The sequence below is a fragment of the Fundulus heteroclitus genome, chromosome 17, assembly GCF_011125445.2.
Source record: "Fundulus heteroclitus isolate FHET01 chromosome 17, MU-UCD_Fhet_4.1, whole genome shotgun sequence".
Lineage (NCBI taxonomy): Eukaryota > Metazoa > Chordata > Actinopteri > Cyprinodontiformes > Fundulidae > Fundulus > Fundulus heteroclitus.
The window spans coordinates 4,978,795-5,003,462 of record NC_046377.1 but is presented as its reverse complement, the minus strand read 5'-3'; the positions used below and the strand labels follow the sequence as shown (position 1 = coordinate 5,003,462).

Below are 24,668 nucleotides of genomic sequence, written 5' to 3'. Positions count from 1 at the left end.
TGAAAAGCATCTAAGCAGCGGTAGTCAGAGTGGGCTGACTCAACGTGGCATCTGTTGGACCCAATGGTTCATCATCAGCCAGTTTACATCTTAAATCAATTTTCCCATGAAAGCATAACAACACAGTGCAAAAACACACACTGAAACCTGCTATATTGCCAAAGGATGAGCATTACATTACATCAGTCTCAGATTTTTTTTATTACTCATGTTTTTTTTTTTTTACATATTCTGTATCATTTGGCATTTGCAAGTCTGTTGAGCCTGGCTCGTACTGAACTATTACACAAAATATATGATGTGCTCTAACCTTCAGGTTATAATAAATTCAAGTGTAAGCTTCTACGCAAATTTAAGCAATGCCTAATATTAAACCTATTCATAAAACAGCCAGCATTTGATACTAGTTCTAAAGGGTTCCAACTTATTCTCTGTCTCAATTCCACGATGGATGGATATAATGTTTTGGGATTGGAATGGGTCATAAAAAGGTCTGGAAGTACAAATATTTTCTCATATTCCATTGTATTTATTTATTTATTTATTGATACCCCTTCCAACCTGAAAACCAAACTTTTCCACACTATGATGGATCTTCCAAATTACCTAATTCTAGCCCTTTACTGGCGAAATATGAAGTAAATGTACTAGCTTTTTTTATGCAACATGTCCTCCGCAGTTAAATCGAAATGGTTTTTCAACTTTGTCTGAAATGTTTTCCTGCAGCTTAATTATATGGAAACTCAATAATCTCCAATCTATCCGGAATGTCTGCCTCACTACTGTCAACTCAGACAAGCACCTTGTTCTTGGGCAAAGGTCAATGCAACAATAACCTGGCAGCAGCAGAGGTGGATCAGGCTTCGGTGTGGAAAAAAGTGACTCGTGGCATTAAAGTATGTGGCCTTTCTTGGTTTGACAAACGTTTCCTGACCTTTTCACAGAGTTCAGAGCAAAAATGCTAACAGAATGCTGTTCATGTTCATTCACAGGTGACAGGCTTGTTTTGGGATAATTGAAGCAGGCAATGAAAATGTTTGTCTTATTAGTGTCTCCGGTGGAAAATTGTGCTGCCAGAATGTCTTATTATCTCTTAGGTCCCAGCTCACGTGTTTTTGGTTTAATCATCACTTTATTGGATACGGTTGTACTTGGAGAGGGGGTGGGGACCCTTACGGGGAAAGAGCCATTTACAATTCGATAGCTGGAACAACCGTTGTGGTTAGTTTCCTCCACATATCAGCAATCAGATTGTGTGTAAATATAGACACTCTGTTTCCAGTGTTCATTTCATAAGTATTCTTCAAGAAATTGGTAAAGCAATTGCCTCGCCATTTACTTTTCATTTGGAAGATAATTTACTTAATTTCCTCTGTGCTGAAAATATACAAGATGACAAAAACAGACAAAAGTGTTATGCTTTTGGTTGGGTTTCCATATAGCTACTGAAAATGCAGTTTACACAGCTGATCACAACATACCATATGATCAAATGGGTGAGATTGTCTGGTGAAGCTCTATTTTGTTCAGATCTTACGTCACAGTCTGTAACCGCTTTGTGTCGCTTGGCAGTTATAAATCTAGGTGGGGTTCCTCAAGGCCTCCCTCTTGGTCACTTTCATTCAATAATCTATGTGCTCCCCATTGCTCAGATTATGGAGCATAATAACATACCCTGTCATATCTATTCTGCTTACAAGAAAACACTGTTTCCCTGTGTCAATACATGAGACTGCATTACAGTCACTGAGAAAATGACTCCCTAAAATGAAGAATTGAATGGGCAAAAATTTCCTTGCCCAAAAGAGATTTCTCAAAATGACAAGGGCAGAGGATATGAAATATAGTTTACAGCAGCTTCTCCACAAAGTGTTGTGTTGAATTTACATGTAACTTCCTTCTTTGTATTGCAAATCTTAAATTCCATTGCTATTCTTTTAATGTACAGTATTTCTTTAATTAAAATTTTCCTTAGCTCTGGTTCTTTATCACCATAGATAGATAGATAGATAGATAGATAGATAGATAGATAGATAGATAGATAGATAGATAGATAGATAGATAGATAGATAGATAGATAGATAGATAGATAGATAGATAGATAGATAGATAGATATTCATTCATTAAACTGGACTCTCCTTTGTCATTCAAAGCTTTTCCTTATTTTTTTTTAACTTTCTACATTGCAGCCACACAGTGAGGACATCCAAACTGTAACTCAAAAGTATATAGTATTATGTATCAAGCACAGAAATGTGAAATAAGTCAAAACATCTTGTATATTTTAGCTTTACCTAAATACCCCTCCCTTGTTTTTATTACTGCTTTGGTCACTATTGGCTTTCTCTTGATGAGCTTCATGAGGTTTGTCACCGGAAATGGTTTCCCAATTGTCTTGAAGGAGTTCCCATAGGTAGTAATAAAAACAAAGACAAGCCATTGAATGAGAAGGTGAGTCCAAAATGTTCACTGGTGGTGTATTTCAAGTGATACCTCTGTTCATTTGAATTATTCCAGCTTATAGATAATGAAAACTGAAAAATATGTTTCTCTGAAAACTAGAATATTGTATAAGTTGAAAAAAAGTGTTTAAATCCATACTTGTGGCCTTATGAAAAAGGAAGTCTGTATAACAGTATATGCACCCTAACTGGATCAGGTGTCTCTAATCTTCTTCACTGACACCTTCCAAAAGGAGGGCAAACCACAAAAGGTTTTAGCTAAGGAAGCTGGGTGTTCACGGAGCACTGTATCCAATCATGTTAATGGAAAGTTTGAGTGGAAGAAAAAAGCACAGAAATAAATGTAGGATAAATGCAGCTTTGAAAAGGTAACGGGTAGACGGCAACTGGCCCCAGTGCTTTGTTTACAATAATGAACAAACATTCATGATTTATTATTTATTGAGATATACTAGTAATAGTATAATATTAACAAAAAAATATCAATAATCACTGTCTTCATAGTTGTTTTTCAAAGTATGATTGTGACTTTGTTGTGATTTCTTGTTTACTTCTTATGAAATGTACCAAAATTAAAAAAAAATTCACTCACACACAAATTAAGTGTTTAAAAAAATGCTTTTCCTCAAAACCTTGCTTGGGAATTAACTGATTAAGTATCACCCGGTTCCTACTAATGAAATTACTCTGATTATCTGATCATTACTAAGTGTGAACACATCTATAAAAAGCAAACATTTTCACAATTCTCATTAGAGTTGAGCTCCCCTCTACAGGTAATTGACAAAACATTTAATGAAGCTTAAAAGTTGCACAGTCTAGCTTACAGTAGAGTAGAACTCTCTAAAGTCTGCTCAATGGTACGGCTGACCGAACAAGACCAGAGAAGAGCTGTATTTGTGCAGCTGGGCTTATGACAGTCTTTCACAAAGTTTTTTTTTTTTTTTTTATCTGGCATGGTTCATTATGAATCCACCCTGGCCAGGTCAGCCATGACTGACTGTCAAGATCCACTAATTCAATTAAGATTTCTAAATGGAGGAAACTTTGGAAAGCACTCTTAATGGAGTCTCTTAATTAGCCTTTCTCTGCTGTATAAATGGCCTGGTCTTGGTACTCAGAAACAAAAGTGTCAGCGTTGGAAATTTTGAATAATCGTACTCCATAAGAGCCATCTTCCTAATTTAATGTTGGCAACTCAAAAATTACACAATCCATTTATTTCAGTACGACAAAGTGCCAGCTGTTTCCTGTCACTAACTGGACCTTTTCCCCTGCTCGGAGTCGGGAGTGGCTTTTGCAAAAGCGTACTAACGTGACAAAATGGCTTGCAATTTTGTCAACAACTGATTTAGAAGAACATCGGCTGCTGGCAGAGGAATGTTGAGGGTTTAAAGTTCGTTTTAACAGCCTTTTTTTCCAAGAGGATGGAACAGCTGCAGATATAAATAATTCCAGAAACACTGAATTCTGATTAAAAGTACTGCTTTGATTAATATGCATAGCGAACACCAGAAGTGGCGAAAGGCCAACTTAAGGAGAAGGAGAAAAAAAAGATCTACTGCAAACAGTAAGGAAAAAGAACATACTTTAAAATCCATCTTAGAAAGCAATACTGACATCAGACATAACAGTCCAAGTACAACGTATTTATTGCTTAAAGATACATTTAGTTTAGTGTTATGGCCTGATTAATTATCACAATGGTGATGCTACTAAAGCAAAAATATGTAAAAAAGGGGCTTATAAATGTTATGTTGTGTAACATTTGGGACAGACAGTTTTGGCTTATGCCCAAGTACAGGTTTCCAATAATATACAATTACATGATTAAAGGTGTTTAGTTTCCTTAGAATAAACTGGGAGCATCCAATCAAACTCAAGGTTGTCCTTCCTTCCCAGCCGTATAGCAAAACAATGTGACTACAGAAGCTTCGAAGGTTCAAACTAAAACGTGGCCTTTGAACTAATCTGTCTAATTCAGTCATTTCTGACACCATCTGTTACACTTGGAATATGGTAAGGAGTGCAAAGTTCTCTTCTGTGCAATTAGTAAAAATCACTGCCAAATGTCACTGGAACACAAACACCGAACTTCTAAGAAAACACCCGAAGTTTTCTTGTGTTTGAAAACTGCAACAGAACGACATTGTCAGAATTTAAGTTGCTGTTTGTTTGTTTTGGACTTTTCCGGACTTTTCTTGAATCTGCCACTCAGTCACCAGTCAATTACCCTAGATCAGCTCCACCTGTCGCCACTGATTGGTCAACTCGGCTCACCTGTGCATGTACCTTCAGCCAACTCATCCCTGGCAGAACGTCTCTTCTCGCCTCGTCCAGTTTGATGCGCCCTGTCTCTACCGGATGCAGTGTGCTCAGCCAGCTGGACTCTTCAGATAAAAGTTGCCTGTGTCTGCATGCTGCAGTTCTGCCTGTTTCCCCATGAGTTCCAGCCCCTTGCTCTGCCCGTTCTGGTGGTTCCCCGGTCCACATCGCCTCTTCTGGTCTTACACTACCTGCATCCTCTGGTCTCCTGCTCATCCCTGCCTGCCTGCATCATCTGCCATAACTCATCTGTTTCAAGTCTGGTTCTGCTTGTCCGCCTCACCCGCCACTATTCATCCCTCACAATAAACCTGTAAAAGAAACGCAATTCTGGCTCCGGCTGAATATCGGGTTCACCAGCAACAATCATTACAGACACATAAATATTTAAAGATTGAACAGTAGTTACATTTTGACTAGACTCAATTACTTTCTTAATTGAATTACTTTCCCATTAATGTAATAAGAATCTGTTTTGGAAACTCCAAACTGAATCCAACTTAAGTGGGTTCAACACAATAGCAGTTCTACAGCTCTAACCAGATCACTCACTGTTGTTGGTAGAAAATGTTGTAGAGTGATAGAAGACCAAATGATCACGACATGCAGGCTGCTGATTCGTTCTAAATCAATTATAGGTGGAAAGGAGGGTGTTCATAAGAACAGCAGTGTGGAGTCTGAATACTTTTTAATGACACTTTAATTTCCTTAGAACAGATTGAGTATGCAAATGATACTAGGTCTCACTGGAAAACATCAACTGCATTAATTCACAATATATTGTTTTTATCTGTTTTGAGAACAGCTTTTTGCCTCTCACTATCAACACTACATATTTTTTTTAAAGCAAAATGAGCATTTCAATAAAATTTGGACGTTAGAGCTACCTCAGGGCATAGAAGCAGCGGCTTAGCCAGGGAGCCATTTAAACAAAAAAGTAGGCTACCACTGAAAAGACAAAAATGGTCTGAATTTTCCAATAATTCATGATCTTGTTCAAGGTTCGGTAGACCCATGATTTTTTCACGTTTTGATACTTTAATACACAACCTCCATTATGTTTTGTTGGGATCTTATGCAATAAGTCCAACAAATAGTAGTACCTAATTGTGCAATGGAGGGAAAATGATCAATGGTTTTCAAAGATATTTACCAGCAGAAACATATCTTTTGCCTCTGTGTTCAGTTCAGACACCCTGGGTCAATCATTTAACAATCTTTAGCTTAAATTACAGCTGTAAGTATTTTGGGGGAATGTCTCTAACAGCATCTCTGATATACCTTCATTGCAAAATAGCTCAAGCTGAGACAGATTGGATGGAGATTTATGTTATAAATGTTGTCATTTTTAAATCTGTATAAATGCAAGTGTGAATACACAGGAAGAGTAACGGAATAAAATAAAGTTGCAGCTCGCTGGGGAGTTGTGCTTTTTTAGAACAGGCTCGTGGACACCACATGTGGTCCTCGGGGGCTACTCAGTGCCCGCGGGCACCATGTTGGTGGCCCCTGATGTAAACCGTAACCTGTACATTTGAGGCTGTATGGTATTGCCCGTCTGCTGGAAGGTGAACATCTACCTCAGTCTGAGATATTTTTCAGCTTCTAACAGGCTTTTTTCCCCCAGATCTGCCCTGTTTCAGCTCCATCCATTTTCTTATTAACTCTGGCAAGCTTCCCTGTCCCAGTGCAAAGTAAGGCATCCCCAAAGCATGATGCTGCCACCACCATGTCTTGTATATATGGTGTATCCAGAGTGATGAACCAAGTTGAGTTTTATTCCAGACATTGAATTTCGCATATATTAATAAAATAAATTTGTTTCAATCTCAACTGACAGGAGCAGATTTTAGGTGGGCGGCGAATGTCTTGCTCCATTTTTGGACGGTGACGAAACAGTGCGCAGCCAGATGTTTTTAACTTCATCTTTGAACCTTTCCACAACAGGATCCCTGGCCTTTCTGCTATCTTACCGTGTCTTCGTGGATATGTTTGTTCCCCAAAGTTCTCCAAAACAAACCTCTGAGGCCTTTACAGACCGCTGGATCAAACTGCACAAAGGTTGATTCAACAAGTGGTGACTTGAACTGGCTGTGACAGATTTAATTTAGGGCCATGAAAGTAAATAGGGTAAAAAACACATGCATGCCTCACTTTTCAGATAGCTGAATGTGAAAATGTTGAAAAACGTGTGTCTCTTTTCTTCCATTTCACAAGTAGACACTACTTTTGTATTGGTCAAACAGATAGAATCTCAATAAAACACAATAGGTTTTTAAGAGAATTTTTTTAAGTGCATCAATAGTCGTACACTTTTGCAAAACACTAATAATCAGAATGTTTAGACGCAAAGAGGAAGAAAACATCAACATGAAGTTTCACATCTTCAGGATAACACAGCAGAGTCTCTAAAGTTGATGACCGTTGTTTCTTCCTGTCCATCTGAACTGTCGCTTTGATATTACAAAAGGCATCTTACCTAAGCCCACTCCAACGATCAGCCTCCCCGCCAGGAGCGCCTCCTTCCCGGGAGCGGTGCTCAGCACAATCCCCCCAACTGTGAAGAAGAAGCTGGCCAGCAGGATGCACACCCTGCGCCCGAAGAGCCCGTTCAGGAACCCCCCCAGCAGGGCAGACAGGGCTGCCGCCGCCACGGTGCTCGATATAAGCACCTCCTGCCACAGGGCGCTCAGGTCCAGCTCCCTCTTGAGCAGGAGCATCGCCCCGGAGATCACCCCGGTGTCATATCCGAACAGAAAGCCGCCCAGCGCGGAGAACGCGGCCAGGACGTAGACGAAAGCTGGGGTGACATCCTGCTGGAACTGCTTGCGGGCAGCCCGCTCCAAGTCCCTGGTGTTGGTGGAGGAAGAGGCGGTAGCGGCGGCGGCGGCGGCGGGGGCTGACGCGCCCGCGGCGGAGGTTCCGGCGGTGGCGCCCTGGTTGCTGATGCTGCCGCTGGACGCAGCTTTGATGAGGCTGCGCTCGCCTCCGTCGCTGACTTTCTTCCAGCGATCGCCCATCAGGTTGCTCATACTCCGCAGGGTGTAGTCATGGTCGACCTGCTTTCGCGACATATGGAAGCGCAACACAGAGCAGGGCGGCTGAGTTATCTCTGATGTTTAAAAAATAAAAATAAATTAAAAAAAAACAACAACAACACACTCAACCTGCAGAGGGGAGAGAAAAAAAAGCCCTCCTCCCCCAACCTTAAAGAATCCACGTGAATATTTCAAAGCGCTCTGAAGTGCAGAAGGAGTAAAGTTGTTCCTCTGCGTTGTCTCCGACACGGCTGAGCATCTCCGTGCTCCCGATGGGTGAGTTGGAGCGGAGTGGGGAGGAAAGGTGAGGTAGGAGTGTAGTGGACCAGTTCGTCACCACCAGCGTAGGCATGACGCAAGGAAGTATTGTTTTGGAAACGTGGTGTGGAGACGATGGGGTCATTTGCGGCCAGGATTAAGACGGATGCTTTTTCAGCTGAATCAATAAGATTACACGCTGAATATAGCGGCTGTGTCAGCTTGATTAGCCATTTGTGCGTCTCTGCCGTACCGTGAAACAATAAGGTTGAACCCTTTCGCTGTTTTTTTCCCCTTTCCTTTTGACAATCATGGTTTTTACTTAATTGCCCGTAAAAGTGACGCTGCTGTAATTCAACGCAAACAGGTTTCAATCCACTTTCCACCGAGCGTCAGACCGCCGTTGTTAAAAATCAGAACTCTGCCTCCCCCTACAGGACGGACTGAGTATCACATATACAAGTTTCAGTAAAGCTGTTCTTACAGGCTCAAGGTGCACCGAGCAACCTACGGAGGAACAATAAATAAAGAATTAGTAAGATAATTTTTCATAGTGAGATCATTTAATCAAAATTTCCATGAACACATTTAATTAAATAAACACTTTTTTAGAATTATCTGAATCAAGAATTGTTGATTGCAATGGTGGATTCCCCCTCACAGACTCGTTCTGTTTTTTAAGAAACAACTTAAATTGAACCTGCCTGACAACGTGAGGTACTTGACAAGAAGCACATCAAGTCCTCATCTAAAGAAATTGAAGACTGTGGGAGATCCATCATATGCAGAGATCTAAAGGTTTCTGAAACAACTTCACTGACTCCCAAGGTGCATGAAGAGGGTGAAACATCTGGAACGCTTAAAGTACTGGGAAACAACTTTTTATTTGCTGACCGACGCATTTTGGCTTGTGGCCTTGATCAGGGGTAAGGGATGTGGCATGTCATAGAGAAAAGCACAATCCACAAATGGACAGTGCACGAAACAGAGATAAACTCTTCCAGGAATAGTGACCTACCAAAAATACCCCAAGAACGTCTCAATGATCCATTTGGGAAGTCAGAAAATAATCCAGAAAAAATATCTAAAGGTCTCACTTGTCATAATGAAGGCCAGAGTTCATGGTTCAACAATAAGAACAAGGCAGTTTAAAAATGACATCCATCTGATGTAGAATATTCCGTCAACTATTGAGACAAAAGAGGATATTTGTAGACTATATTAATTACATCTGCTGTAAAACTGACAGCATTTTGTAAAAATAAGTTAAGACATCACACCAGTAGTCAGACATGGTGATGGTAGTGTGATGGTATAAGGCAGCTTAGCTGCTTAAGGACTTGGACAACCTGTCATTATTGATGTAACCATGAATTCTGCCTCGTAGCACAATTCTTGAAGGAGAATGTTTTTTAATTTGTCATTTAAGTTTTTATTAAACCTTCATTTTTACTTTCCAAATAAACAACAAAGAACAAACATAAACAAGAATAATGCCACAGTTCTATATAATAAAAGTAAAAATGGCACATTCCTGGTCATCATGCAGTGGGAGCAATATTGTCATATGACATGAAATATGACACAAAATTACTCCATATTATTACTTTTTTTGACATCCAAAAAAGATGGCTACCCCACAAATCATTGTTGATGATTTTTTTTTTTATTACTGTAATACTGTTAAAAAAAGTACAACTCAAAGGATCTACATCATGAACGTAAATCGAGTTTCCTAATTATTAAAAGATCTTGACACCCTGTCAAGTTTGCTTTAGATTCTCGCGCTCTAGCACAAACTTCAAAGGCCTAGCCACAACCAAAAGGACGCTGGGACAACTCAACTCAGTTCCAATTTCTCTATTTGTCTTTTCTTTTGAATTCAGACAAAGCTCACTATCATGTGAGTAGGTTGATAACCTGACAACCAGATTTTAAAACTTAACCGTAAATGAAATCAACAAACAATACACTGCATATTGCAAGCAATTCATACCACCATGTCCATAATCTCAAACATTTGAGACATACTGTCAAACAAACATATAATCTCCCTTGGTTTTACTGCACAAAATATGAATCAGGTGCATTCTATTTTATACTGTCTATTTGAATCCACAAATGTACCCATTATCTCCTCCCGGTGGTGTCTTTTGTCGTAGCTTGGAGCTGGAGTTCTTTGTTTGCTGTGCAATTCTTCTGTTATCTCTCTCTCTCTCTCTCTCTGTCATGTCCTCAACCTCCAGCGCCTTGCTGGAGTCGACATTCAGATAAACTCCTCTCCAAAATGACCACACAGACAAGAGGCCTTGCGTTGACTCTTTACTGAAGCCAGTTGGAGTAGGGTAAAACTGAGAAACAAACATACAAATTCTCAGAAATACACAGTAGCAAACAATGCAGCACAAAATACAACACATTGCTCCAGAAAATACAATTAGCTCAAGCATTGCTTTATACAAATGGCTGCATCATTCTTAGTCAACAAATATCCATCACAAAATTCAATACATACCAACAGTGCTTTCAAAGACCAACCAAATCGAAGTTGCAGTGTCACTGAGAGAAAACCATGCTTGATATTGTCCTGCCTGGTCTGCTTTTTATGACATCATCAAACATGGCAGACTCTAAAATGTAATACATAAGTTGCGCCAATAGATGGCAACAACTAGACACTTCTATAGTATAGATTTGGGAAATGTAAACAAACTGACATACAAACAGCACACTCTCTCTCTCTCTCTCTCTCTCTCTCTCTCTCTCTCTCTCTCTCTCTATATATATATATATATATATATATATATATATATATATATATATATATATATAAATATTAGGGCTGGGCAACGATCAAAATATTTAATCGCGATTAATCGCCCTGATTAATCGCGATTAATCGCATTGTATTTACAAACTCCAAGAATGAATTCAAAAGTAGTGTAAAGAGCACTTTTATTTTAATGTTCTGCTGCCATATGAACAAAAGTGTTGTAACATTTGTAGCACTTATCAGTAACACATATTTAGTGTAAAGCTCAACTTAAACATGTAAAACAAAAAATAGCAATAATAATAAATTAAAGCTTATTGCCACTGACAGGGAATTCTCTTTATGGGGAAAAAATCTACCAAAAACAGGCAATTTCTGAGGTAACAGCAGGGAGCAGCATTACCATTTTATGTTCAATACCAAAGTTTAACTTGGCAGTGGTTACAACTAACTTGTTTCTGTCATATTCGATGCTGGAAGAACTTTAAACTGAAATGCTTGCTAACTCGATATGCTTGCATTGCTTGCGTTTATTTGACGTTGACACGCGGTTTTTTGTTGTTGCTTTCACGCGCGCATATAGTGAATGGCAGGGAAAAACAGGCAAAAACACATGGATACTTTGAAACGAGAAGCGACTTCACAGACGACGTCTAAGCAGACCCCCCCCGCTCCGCTCCGCACAAAACTTGTTCCGGCCGCCAACTCACCGCCTCGCCTAAGCAACACCGCCTTCCCCATGTCAGCTTTGTTTTTTTCCGGCCAGCACCTTTGTTCCTCTGAATCCGAGGCTTGGCTGACAGGGAGGTTATTGGCGCATTATCGCCACCTACTGTTCTGATTCAAACCCCTACACCGCAGCAACAGTCCTTCACAAAATAAAAGCATGTGAGCAACATGCGTTAACGCGCGTTAAAGAACATATCGCCGTTAATAGTCTAATGAGTTAACGCGAAATTAACGCGTTAACTTGCCCAGCCCTAATATATATATATATATATATATATATATATATATATATATATATATATATATATATATATATATATATAGGGTTATTTCTAGATGAGGTGTTTGGCTTGAGAAGGGAAATAGCCAAGGAGCGCTTGATATTACGTTAAAAGCACTCCAGGCAAGTGCAAGACATTGGAAACTGTCAAACTTGCAACTTGTTTAACTTGACACACCCCTACAATGGTTTGGTCCGCATGCCTTTTTCAAGGGGCGGGGCTACTGGCAGCTACTCCGAGCAGCTCCGCGTTTCAGTGACAGCGCGACGCCACACTAATCGTTGAGAAGAGTGTAAAAATCAGTAAGTCGTTTATCAAACCACTTGTTCAACGAGCACAAGGTTGTAATACAAAATTTAACATTTCTCCCACTTTGTGCAAAATCAGCCTCTTTTTTTTCTCACTAGTTAAGCAAACAACCCAATTTGTGATGTTTAACAAGCTCAAATCAGTGGCTATAGAGTAATGGCAGTGATGGGACAGAGGAGAGCGAGGAGGGAAAATAGAGGAAGACAGGAGAGAAAAAAGAGATCACTGAAAACTGGGAGAAAAGGGGAAACGAAGAGGACAGGTTTTTCCAAATGATAATTTCAGACATAAGCTTAATTTATATTGTACTGACATTTCAGACTTGTTCTTAGAGATCCAGATTAAGTTTTCTTAATTTAAGTTTAAAAGTCAAAGATTTTATTATGTTATGAGTGGCAATAAAACAGAGACTAATAATAGAAGGCTCCCCTAACACGCTCCATGTGGCGCCCTATAAAAGGCCTCTCTCATTTAAACTACAGCTTCTATTTATGTTATAGATACATATTGGCCGATTCAAACCCCACATGTAACATGAAAATAAGAAACAACGCATATTATGAAAAACATAGTAGTGCCTTTAAAGGCCGCTTCTCTGACAAAATAAAAATCTAGATGGAACCATAATACCTTAACTTCTTTGCTGAAGGAGAATGTTTGATCACCAAAGAAGGATGGGCCACCACTCCTCCACAGAAATGTTAAAGCCACTAAATCGATTGATGGCAGCTGTTGCCACCAATGGTGGTGCAACCAGTTGCTAGGTTTAGGGGGCAATTACTTTATCCACCTTGATTATTTTGGAAAGCCTAAGTGGATGACTTATTCTTTGAAAAACAACACTTTGTATTTACTCATGTCATCTTTGTCTGATATAGAATTATTTAAAACGTGTTAATGGGACTTCCGGTTTGGCAATGTAGAAGAAGGAGCTCCCGGCTAACTTTCCTTAAATTACTTTAAAACAGGAAATATACACTTCTATCAAGCACCAGACCGATAGAAGCACCGTTCATGAACCTCTGCGATGTTACAATGGCCAGTGATAATCCTAAAAAACAAAAACTTTCTAATTCAACCAGGCGAACAAATAGCCTAGCTAGCAAGGTAGCCTCAATGGCCGCGGCTTCCTCCGACTCTGAACCACCTGGCGAAAGTAAATGCGGAGATCCTGTTTCCATGTCCCAACTGGTAACAGAATTATCCAAGCAGCGGAATAACTTTAAAGAAGACGTGGCCACATTAATGGAAGAGTCGATTCGGCCTCTGCAAACTTCAGTGGACGGACTGTGGGACGAAGTGGGCTCTTTTCAGGGCTGCCTCGTAGCAGCGGAAAACCTGGCAGCCCATAACTTTCAACGCATTTTTGAAGCTGAAGCTGCCGTTAAGTAACCTGACGAGCTAGATGAACTTAGCTCCGCCTAGCTTCACTTACATACATCTGGGACCTCTTCCATAGAGAGCGATTTCTTTAACCAATCAGGATGCAGGGCTGGAGTTTCGTAGATGTGACGTAGTGGAGAAGCGACAGTGAGAATGTTTTGATTCAGACAACAATGGCGGCTCGCATCGAGAAAGCAAGCGTTAACATTGATGCTGCTATTTCTTCCGTGTTGTCCAATCTACCTAATATTGTTTCATTAAAAGAATATCAGAGAACGGCTCTGAGGGCTTTTGTTGGTGGAAGCGATGTTTTCGCCCTTCTCCCGACCGGATTTGGCAAGTTTAGTTTTGTTCCTGCGTCGCTCTCAATTATGAAAACTCCAATTATGGTATACTAGATGTTAGGGAGTATGATGGAACTGTATACGTCATTTTGTTCGTGTGAAACCTTGTTAAAGTCAATAAAACGAGCCAGAGCTGGGAGTTGTGCAGAGTTGCTGTCCACAGTGGCGATCATTGTTATTTTATGATTGCAACAATTGTGAATAATATCAGGACTGTTTTGCATCTGAATTAGAAGGTGAAAATTGGACTATTGCCTCCCAAAACATTTATGTAGCACCGGAAGGAGTTGTAGCACAGGTGCTGCTTACAGAGGAACAGCTACCATGGTTCCAAATGAGTGCAGACGGGGCACCGCATGTTTCACTAGCATTGCATCCAGGCCATCAGGTTAAAGAACTGGGAGGGGTGCTAAAACGCTCCCTGGCTCAAACTGATTATCAGCAGACCCACATTCCCCAGGTGTCTTATTCACCATCAACTAAAACATACCGCATTTCCTGCCAGACAATCGACACAGGTCTGTTGGAACATGTGCAGTTGGAAAGACATCATTGGCATTAAAAAACAGATCACCCTTTAGCGACAGCACTAATCGAGGACATGCCCCCCACTTTGTGGGCTTCTGGACCCACGGATGTGAGACTCATTGCATGTCCACCAATAACAGTTGCTCTTATCCAGACCCCTCCTGTGTGGGTACATCAGTATCCACATAAACCACAGGCAGAGGAGGGCATCACAGACACAATACAGGGTCTTTGGGACTCTGGAGTGCTGGAGTATTCACATTCACAGGATTGGAACACACCTATTGTACCTGTTGAGAAACGCGGTACTGGTAAATGGCGCATGGCACATGATTTAAGGGCTATTAATGACATTTTGGTAACCCCTACTGTACCAGGGGGTACCTAACCCCTGTGTTGCACTTACTAATCTGAATCCTGATCACTGCTGCTTTACCTGCATTGATTTGGCAAATGCATTTTGTGTAGGGACATTTTCTCTTTCACCTTTAAAGGTGTTCGTTATCGCTACACCCGTTTGCCACAGGGATTTGCACTTTCTGATGGTATTTTTAACCAGGTACTGAAAGAAGTTTTGGCAGACTGCCCATCACCACCAGCATCCAGTAACTCTGATACTGTATGTGGATGATCTTCTCATTGCAGCCCCCTCAGTGGATGAGTGTTGTAGCAGTTCTGCTACATTTAGCAAAGATAGGCTTTAAAGTCAGCAAAAATAAACTGCAATTGTGCAGAAGACAGGGGGATTCTGGGCAGAATAGTATCTCAACAGGGGACTGGCATGTCTCCTGCGCACAAGTCTGCGGTTTTGTCTCATCCACAGCCAGTGACCGTGAAGGAAATGCTTTCATTTCTTGGTCTAACAGGCTACAGCAGAACATATGTCCCAGGATACACAGAGCTCACAGAACCGTTAAGGGCTATGGTTAAACAGCAGGGGATGAGAAACCTCAAAGCTCACTTGACATGGACTCTAGAAGCCAAATCGGCTTTTATAGAATTGAAAAACAGACTGGCAACAGCAGCTCACCTTGGAAACCCACACTATCAAGCGCCATTTTACCTGGATGTTTCTGTAACAGCACACACAGCAAATGGTGTGCTGTTCCAAAAAAATAAAGAGGGAGTATGGACTGTACTAATGTATGTCAGCGTCATGCTAGATAACATGGAAAAAAAGACATGAGTGCACTAGACATGCTGCAGGAGTAGCTAAGATAGTGCAAAAAACAGCTCATGTGGTGACGGGACACCCACTCAGGGTGTTAACATCACATGGGGTGGTGGCATATGTGAACTCTCAGGCATTTACACTCTCCCCATTAAGACAGCAGAGGCTGAGCAAGGTGCTGGATGCACCTAACATCACCTTCACGCATGAAGGAATAAACATGGCAGAAAAAATGACCACAGGAACTCCTCATGTATGTGCAGAAAAAGTAGAAACAAAAATCAGACCAGACCTACAAAGTACCCCATTTGTGGGGGCAAGAGACCTATATACATATGGATGCAGTTTTAGGCATGACACGGAGAGGTTAAAGGCGGCAGATGTGGTGGTGGTAGAAGAGAATGGAGTTTGGATCACTAGACAGGCAGAGAGACTGACAGGGCCACAGTCAGCACAGAGAGCAGAAGTGTGGGCAGTAATAGCTGCATTTAGGTTAGGAGAAGGGCAGAAGGTGAACATTTACACAGACTCAGCTTATGCTGCAGGTGCAGTGCATGTAGAAATGAAACAGTGGATGAGAACTGGGTTCATGACGGCAGGACAGAAGCCCATAAAACACGAGCAGGAAATGAGATAGTTAGCAGCAGCTTTACTTCTCCCAGAACAGGTGGCAGTCATAAAGTGCAAAGGACATGACAGCAGTAACACTCAGGTGGCCAGAGGTAACCAGGCAGCAGACCAGGCAGCTAAACAGTGTGCAGACTACAGTCCTAGATTACAGATGATGTGTGCAGAACCCCAGTGGGAACCGCAGCCCAGCCTGGAAGAAACTAGGGAGCTGCAAAAGGGGGCCTTTCCAGAAGAAAAAAACAGTCTGGAAGGCCAGAGGTGGAAGGCAGGATCAGCAAGGCTTATGGAGAAGCCCAGATGGTCGCCCAATTTTACCCCCAGGCATGACAACATCTTCCCTGGAGGAAGCACATGGTGTGGGACATGCAGGAGTGAGTCAGGTGATGAAACATCTAGAAAACTGGTGGCATCCATTCTTGAAACAAATAGTAAATCACTGGGTCAATTCATGTAAAATGTGTAAACAGTATAATGTCAGACCAACACTGAAACCAGAACCAGGGAAATTCCCTACATAACCAGTAGAAGGAAAATAAATCATTATTGATTACACAGACATGCTGGAAAGAGCAAAAGGCTACAGGTATTTGTTAGTGTGTGTGAATGCATTCACTGGCTGGCCAGAAGCATGGCCAACCAGAAAAGAAGACAGCAAAACTGTGGTAAAATGTTTAATCAATCATTACATTCCAAGACATGGTTTTCCTATGAAAATAAGATCAGACAATGGCACACATTTCAAAAATCAAGAGCTACAGGAAGTTGAACGCGTGTTGGGGCTGAAACACTCTTTTGGCACAGTTTATCACCTTCAGTCACAGTTGAGAGGATGAATCAAACGCTTAAAACCAAATTGGCAAAAATCTGTGCACAGACAAAAATGGATTGGGTTGATGCTTTACCATTAGCACTGATGTCAGTCAGAAGTTCTGTAATTCAGAGATGGGGACTGACACCACATGAGTTACACACAGAAAGACCTTTTCCAGGTCCACACACCAGGTTACTATGCCAACCAATGAATGAAACTTCAATGTCCCGTTGTGGTTATCACAGTGCTCTCCACAATCTTGTTTCAGCTTTCCAAAAACAGGTTCCACCACAGGGTGCCAAATGAAACACCGAGATCAGTGCTGAACCAGAGTGGGTCCTACTGAAAGTCATGAAAATAAAGTGGTCGGAACTGTTACTGTTTCACCGTGCCGTGACTACGGTGAAGCACCCTCGGTGGACCCAGTTCGTTTTACCCAGTCAGGCGACTCCCACTTACTTTTTACCTTGAATGTAGGACGCATAAAACAGACAAGTATGCTTTTAGTTATATTTTATCTAAGTAAAGACAGAGAAATAGTTACAGTCACACCAGCGCTGATGGGCCCCTGATCGGCAGGAAGGCCTCGAGTGCTCATCACACAAACATTATAAAGGGATCTCGGGACACACCCATACAAGGGCGGTACACATCCAAACTGTGACATCAGCAGGGAAGCTGTGTCACCTCCAGGGTGGTATCTGATAGATATGTGCCAATCTTTTGGGTCAGTGCCATCTAAGTGTGCCATGCAGTTCTGGGATAAACAGCTCGTTCCACTTGACCTTGTTGATATCCTAACAGACCCCCTGATGATGTGTCATTATGGCACATCACCAAAGATGATGAACCAGTGGAACGACAACTCTCAGTCTGTCCCTCTCCCAGAACAGTCGGTCATTCCGTCCAGTCCAAGCAATCCACGCACGTCAGCTTCCGGCTTCCAGAGTCCATCCATCTGTGATCTCCATGGCAGTCGATAGTGCGGTTCAGTCTCTGGGGTCACACAATCTCTGCTGGTGTGACTGAAAAGCACTTTGTAAAAACAGTCCAGTTGTCCGTTAGCCCCCCCTGTTGGTGTGCCCCAAAGGCACATCACAACGAAAACAGTTCCAAGGAATGGGCCGGACAAACCACAATGGAAACATCTTAGCATCAATCAGCATGAATACTTCATAATTCAGCCTTTTTTACTCAAGCCCACAGTCCAAGCATTTTATCTACAATTTAGGGTTCAACTATTCAAGCTAGGCCTGTTTTAGGTTCCTATGCGCACATTATTTTAAGTTTACTTTAGACTATATAAGCTAAAGGTGTACCTTAATCAAGGCCAAATTCGTCTACTCTACCCCCACCCCAAGAAACCTCCTACTTGGTTCTCCCCTCTCCATTCCTATGGACAATCATCCAACACCTTCAGTCCTCACAAATCCAAGAGTACCAGTAGGGGGCATCAGAGGGCAGGCTGAGTCTTCATCACAAAAAACCATCTCTAAGAAATGGCAAAAAAGTGATGGAGCCCAGTCTAGGGGAATCCCACTCTGGGCCAATCTGAGCGAGAAGACACCCTGTATTGAATCTAAAAATTAGCCTTACCGAATAATATATGGATCTGTGATAGCCATCAGATCCTGGTTCTCTATATAACAAAGCAAAAAGATTGCAAGAACTGTAGGTCTTGGTGTGTGTGTCTGTAACAGAGAGTTTTCATTCTTAGTCATAAAGCCATAGTGATCAACATAATGCAACATCACAGTATAAATATCATAACACATAAAATCAAACATGGTGATGGAAGTCAGTGGAGAAGAGAAAGTAAAAAATCAGGTTTGTGATATAAAAAGAGTCTGTACGTCAATAACGCAAAGTTAAGGAAGCCTTCAGGCCATTCAGGCACAAGGCAGAAAATAATCTAATCGCGCTTAGGGTCTCTTCAGGCAACTCCTCCCGTTGAAGAATAAGGAATCAGAGTTCACTGGCTTCTTCATCCCCAGTCCTCTTCTTGGTTCCTCCGCATGGACAAAAACGATTTAGTTGGATGGTAATGAGTGTCCTGTCCTTTTTCAGGCAAGAAGCATTTTATCCCCAGGAAAATGCTCTGTTGAGATGGTTGGCAGACACCAGGCCTTGTTTACTGTTGGATAACAGAAACAAGGTGTAATTAGTGTTCTTATCAAGACTCCCAATCCTTTTTACATTTACCTTCTTCAAACACTTTCACATCCAGATATTCCCGTTCACAATCATTAAGCTTTTAGCTTAACCTCCTTTACTGTAATCATTAGATCTTGCATTACCCTTATATAAAAGAAAAATCTGAAAGTTCAACGTAATCTGCAGCAGCATTTCTCTATAATTCTTTCCCATTTGTGTCTCACCTTACAATTGTCCAACAGTTGAAAAGATCTCTGCAATAGAAATTTATCATCATATGTTTCATGGCTACTGTGACACGGTTCATCTCAATTTATCTAGCACACAAGGAATTGTATTAAAACCTTTCAGAAACTTCTTACTGAACCAGCTCCAAAATACTTCACATTTTTCTAAAAAGTCCAACAGAAAAACCCTTAAGTTTGTAAAAGAAAGCTCCACTATATATATTTGCAGAATAATGTTGTGATGTTAATAAGAAGCAGCCCTATGTACTTCTTGTCTTATTTTGAACAGCTCAGCTAAGAGAAAGGAAGTGTGTGCATGCCCCTCGCCCACACGGAGTTGTGATTGGTTGCTATTCAGGAAGTAGGTGTGGCCCAGGGCGGAGACAGGAAGTAGTTCTGTGAATCACTTTCAGCTTGACATGCATCAACCCAAAAGACTTGTAATTGAATGCGCCCTCCACCTGAAGCGAAGAGCAATTCTAACCCCATTAATTCTTGATTTTTTAATCACTTCTGCTTGTTTTAACAGACAGCTTTTGTAAGCGACCCTGGTTTTATCTTATGTCCCCCTGTTTGAATCTTGTTTGAAACAAACCTTTAAACTGTAGTATGCTGTGAGCAGTAACTCATTGTTGCTTATTAAACACATCACCCCCTGAACCATGTAAGTAGCTCCATACTGCTCTAGGTCTTTAAACCTTTTTCAGTCATTCAACATTAGTTTAATCGATAATACATCCAAGCATAATTATATCCCCAAGTAAATCAACCCTTTAACAAGTATCTAGTTCTTGTTCTCATGTGTTTAGTTTATCCTTGAAAAACTTTAAGCAGACATTACTCCGAGTGATTTTCTTACATTCTCATACATTTATTATTATTACCTTTGTGATCTTATATCACCCAGTGATCTATAAATCCTTATTTTATGTTTACACCGTCTTGTCCCAGCAGATTAAAAATTCCCATTCTAGAATTTGCTTTTTTGTTTCATCAATCACTGTCTGTTGTGAATATTGAAGAAATTGTGCAGTTCCTTTAAACCCTCTTAAATATTGACCACCCGTTGGTAAATGATCAGCTTTAAGTTTTGCCCTTCTTCTAATTCTTTGTTTAGCCTTAGTATCTGCACCTTAAATTGACGAATAGTGGAATTCTTTGTATAAACACTTCTCTATGTCCGTATTTGTTTTGGCCTCTATAATTTTGTTCTTTGCATTTTAAGTGTGAACCTGGTCAGGATAGAGAAAGTCATCTCCGATGCTCCTTTTGGCAACCCCAGCAAACCCAAAAACAAAAATGTTCACTGTCAGTGTTAGGTTATAGGTAATCCCTGTGGGAACACGACGTCGTCTCCTTTGTTCCAAGCGCCTGGGTCATCGAAACACTCCACCACCTGCGACAAATTTTTGACATTTTCAAACCACAGCAGCAATTCCTGGGTGTCCACACCCCCTGTCTGAAATGTCTCTCGTCGTAAGCCCAGGCTTTCAGTTCATCTCCTGTTAAGTGTCCCCCTTTAGAGCCCATTTACCCCAAAGAGTCCAAAAGTGTGTTCTAGGTACGTTTCCTGAACGCCAACCTCTCCATGTCATGTTCGTGAAACCTTGTAGTTGAATTCCATCACCTGTGAAGCAAAGCAGTCATGCATAGTTCTTTTCAAGATTTTCTTTATCACAGCAGTAGTGTCACTGTCTGATGCCATTGCAGCTCTGATGTTCCTCAGAGCCAACCTTCATGCATTGATATCATGTTGGAGCTGTTATCCTCATCTTGTGTCCAGGAGTGCTTCTGCTGTCCTGACCAGATACCAAACGTCCAACTAATCTAATTGACCTCATTACTTTTCTGCATGTACAAGAGGACGATCGTTAGATTATCCTGGTCTAAAAGACCACTAGGTTAATAGATGGCTAAACTATGTTTATGTGTTCTTTTCTTCTGGATGTTTTAACATTTAGTTAAAGAACAACTATTGTGCTATTTTGTGTTCAAACAGATAGTTGTTAAGTCTCCTCACACCTTTTAGGTAACTGCGTACAATTCCAAACTATTTACACTGGTGCTTTAATCCTAATTTACCCAAGGTATTTACTAGAATAAGGCATTATTCTAAACTTGCAGTTTTACCCATTCAAGTCCTTAACCTTTGTGTTGCTTTACATCCTAATAATTAATTTCTTAGTTGTGCCTCTGCTTACTTTAGGATACCCAGTAAATGTTGTGCTCACAATTTCCCCTTCGCTTGAACAAGGTTAAAAGGTTTAGAGTTCATTCTGCTCATATTGAAAAATTAGCTTGCTCACTCGTTCGTTCATTCGTTTATGCTATTAACTGTTGCTGTAATGCCTACTTTAACTTTTTCGCCCACTAGTTTTTTCATGATCATAATTATCGCCCATTGATGTAATAGCATACATTGTTCTTATCCACTTTCCTTTTACGTTTAGACGGCCCCTCTATGTAATTCCCTTACTGTAATCCCCAATATAAGTTGTCAAACCTTTTAGGTTTAGCATAATTACTTAAGCTGCTCTATGCTCTCATCCCCTAACTTAATATTTTGGTGCAAAATGGATGTCTTTTAGCGGTTCCCCCTATTTCTTCTCATGCATGATGTATTTTATGAAGCTTATTGTATCTTAAAGGTGCCTCTTTGAATCTACTTCAAAACCCCTTGTGGGGTTAATAAAATTCCAAAACATATCTATGTGTGTTTAAATGATTTAAATAAAAACTTTGTTAGAAAAGTAAAAGAAAATCCTTCTTATCAGCGGCCCAAAATCTCTACCAGCTTTGTTTCCAGACCAGTACCACTTGTCCGAATGCGTTTGACCCTCTTATCGCTCGCTAATAACAGCTCTGACTTAAAACAATTAACATCCTAGGGGTTTAATAATAATCTTGATTGCTTTTAATCTGAAAGTTTTCTTCTAAGCGCATCCGCCAATGTGTATGTTTCTAATGTGTGTTTCGTGTTTTAATTATGTGCAGGAAAATCTGATGTGAAATGCAGAAGGGGTGTCTGCCAACTCATCTTTGTTTCGTGTTGCGGTCCATTGAAGGTTATCCGATGCCTCTGTCTTTGCCCCCGCAATTAGTTGTCCATTTTCAGTCCTCATGTCTCAGTTCAGTATCACAACATCGTTCCAGGACGAGCATTGTTCATGAATCTTCTTTCTCCAACCGTTATGTCTGAAACCACAAGGAATTCTGCCAGCATTTTGCCAATATGGATTTTGTCCAAAATCAAATTGTCTAATAAAAGAATTGTCTATCTTCATCCGTAGTGTAGTGTAAATAAGTTGAAAAGAAAAAATCAAAACAAAAATTACAAGAAAACTGTCTCAAAACAAAATCAACCACATCGTTCCCTCTGAAACAAAATTATTCTTGAAGTTTTTCACCTTTACCCCAGATCTTGATCCCTTAAAAATTTATCCAAGCAAAATATTTTACAGACAGTTCAACCTCTTTGTATAAGTTCATTAATAAAAAACATTTCTCTTAACTTTGTAGCATCACTTTCCCCATTAAACCTCTATGCAGCTTCTGCAAAAATTACTGATTTTTTTTTTTTTTTTTTTTTTTTGATTAAAAACTGGATTAGGCAGGAGTCAAGTACATCACCTTTTTCTCCTTGTCCCAAGGATCAGCCCCCATGGCACTGCGGCACTGTTTCTGTATTCTCTCGCATCTGAGAATGTCTAAAATGAGACTAAATCTCTATGTTAGCACATCCCTATCATATTGACCAGGTTTCTTTGCAAAGAAAAAGAAGCAGAAAGATAGAGCTGTTAATAGCAGAAAGCAACAAACAATTTTAAGACACCACCTTTCCTGCCGGAAGATCTCCTCAGTCAAAACTAAGTATAATTTAGTGTCCAAATCTGATTATAACTCCTTACCGCACTGTCTCCTCAGAGCCCCCCGTTGGCAGAAAGGTGGCGTCTCCTTTATTCTGAAAGCAATAACTCAGAGAAAAACAAGAGTGTTAATAGCATGTAGTTAAAACCCTGGTCCCCTTAGTGTCACTTTAACGTGATGTTGTTCTGCTGATCCTGGGAAATTAGATCTATTCCTCACCTTTCCCCTGAACTCCGTTCAGAACCCCTCCAACAGAAAGAAAACAAAAACAAAAGAAATTAACAAACAAAAACAAACAAAATTGTCTTCCAAGGAGCACAATTATGTCTATTACAATATGACATAGGTTTTTGACGTACTTTTTGATATCCTTCTGGTCCTTTGACCATGTGTATTTGCTGTTAGTAATACTTTTATTCATATATAACTTTTCAATCTAAATTGGTCAAGGGTGAAACTTTAATCAATGATTTTCTCTTTTAGTTTTTTGAGCTTCTAGTGTTTTTCTGTAAATAAGTGTTTTCTCGTAAGCATATTGAGAAGGCTACCCAAAAACAAAGAGATTAGAAGTAGAATCCCTTCAAAAGCTGGCTTTATTTTATTTTTTCCCTCTGACATAGTTTTCGTGCCCCCAGGCTAGAACACACAGACCCAGCCTTGCCATAACATTCAGATGTTTACATCATGGTCAGATTTGTTTATCATATCTTTTGTCCTGCTTCAGGTTAAACTGACCCTCTGAGGCTTGCCTCAGCTCAGCATAACTAATAACATCAGATTCTTTTGTAACTGATGACATGCTTAATGTGGCCTTGTGATACTTCTCAAAATTTCTCATTAGCTGCATTCAAATCCCCAGTAAAAAGAAATAAAATAAATTAATACAGAACCCTTAGAAAAGCAACCATATTTAGTCCCATACAGTTTGTTTAAAGCACAGTTTTCCCTCATCTATTTACATCAAAAATCTTGTATATCTAAACTTCTTTCAACTGGACTGGTTTGTGATGAATCATTATTATTATAAGTAATGAGATCTCAGTAATTTTAAATTACTTTAGGGCTAAAAAACAAGTGATAGGATCTCAGCCTAATTTTGTAAAACAGTAAACTTAACAAGCTTATGTAACGCTTATTTCCAATTTCTAACAAAGCTGAAATATTTCCGTTCAAGCCATGTTAATCTCTCCGTGTATCAATTTAATTTGGTCCTGATATTTAATGTTAAAAAACAAACTTTGTTATTTAAATCTCTCTTACTTTTACCTTTTTGTTAACCTAGTCCATGCTCAAAATGTCATTTGAATTACGGAGCTGCAGTTCTCCCAAAACAAATGATCATCTTGAAACCATGAACAATAATTTTTAACCGAATTA

General features: G+C 40.2%; 1 protein-coding gene across 1 annotated transcript in view; it reads right to left on the bottom strand.

Annotated features, from left to right (window-relative positions):
- Positions 1 to 8,046, bottom strand: part of LOC105936303 (proton myo-inositol cotransporter) — a 109,636-nt gene extending 101,590 nt beyond the window's left edge. The window contains exon 1 of the mRNA XM_012877063.3: positions 7,268 to 8,046. Coding sequence (XP_012732517.2) covers positions 7,268 to 7,862 — 595 coding nt within the window. The 5' untranslated portion in view covers positions 7,863 to 8,046. The remainder of the gene's footprint in view (positions 1 to 7,267) is intronic.
- Between the last annotated feature and the right edge of the window lie 16,622 nt (positions 8,047 to 24,668).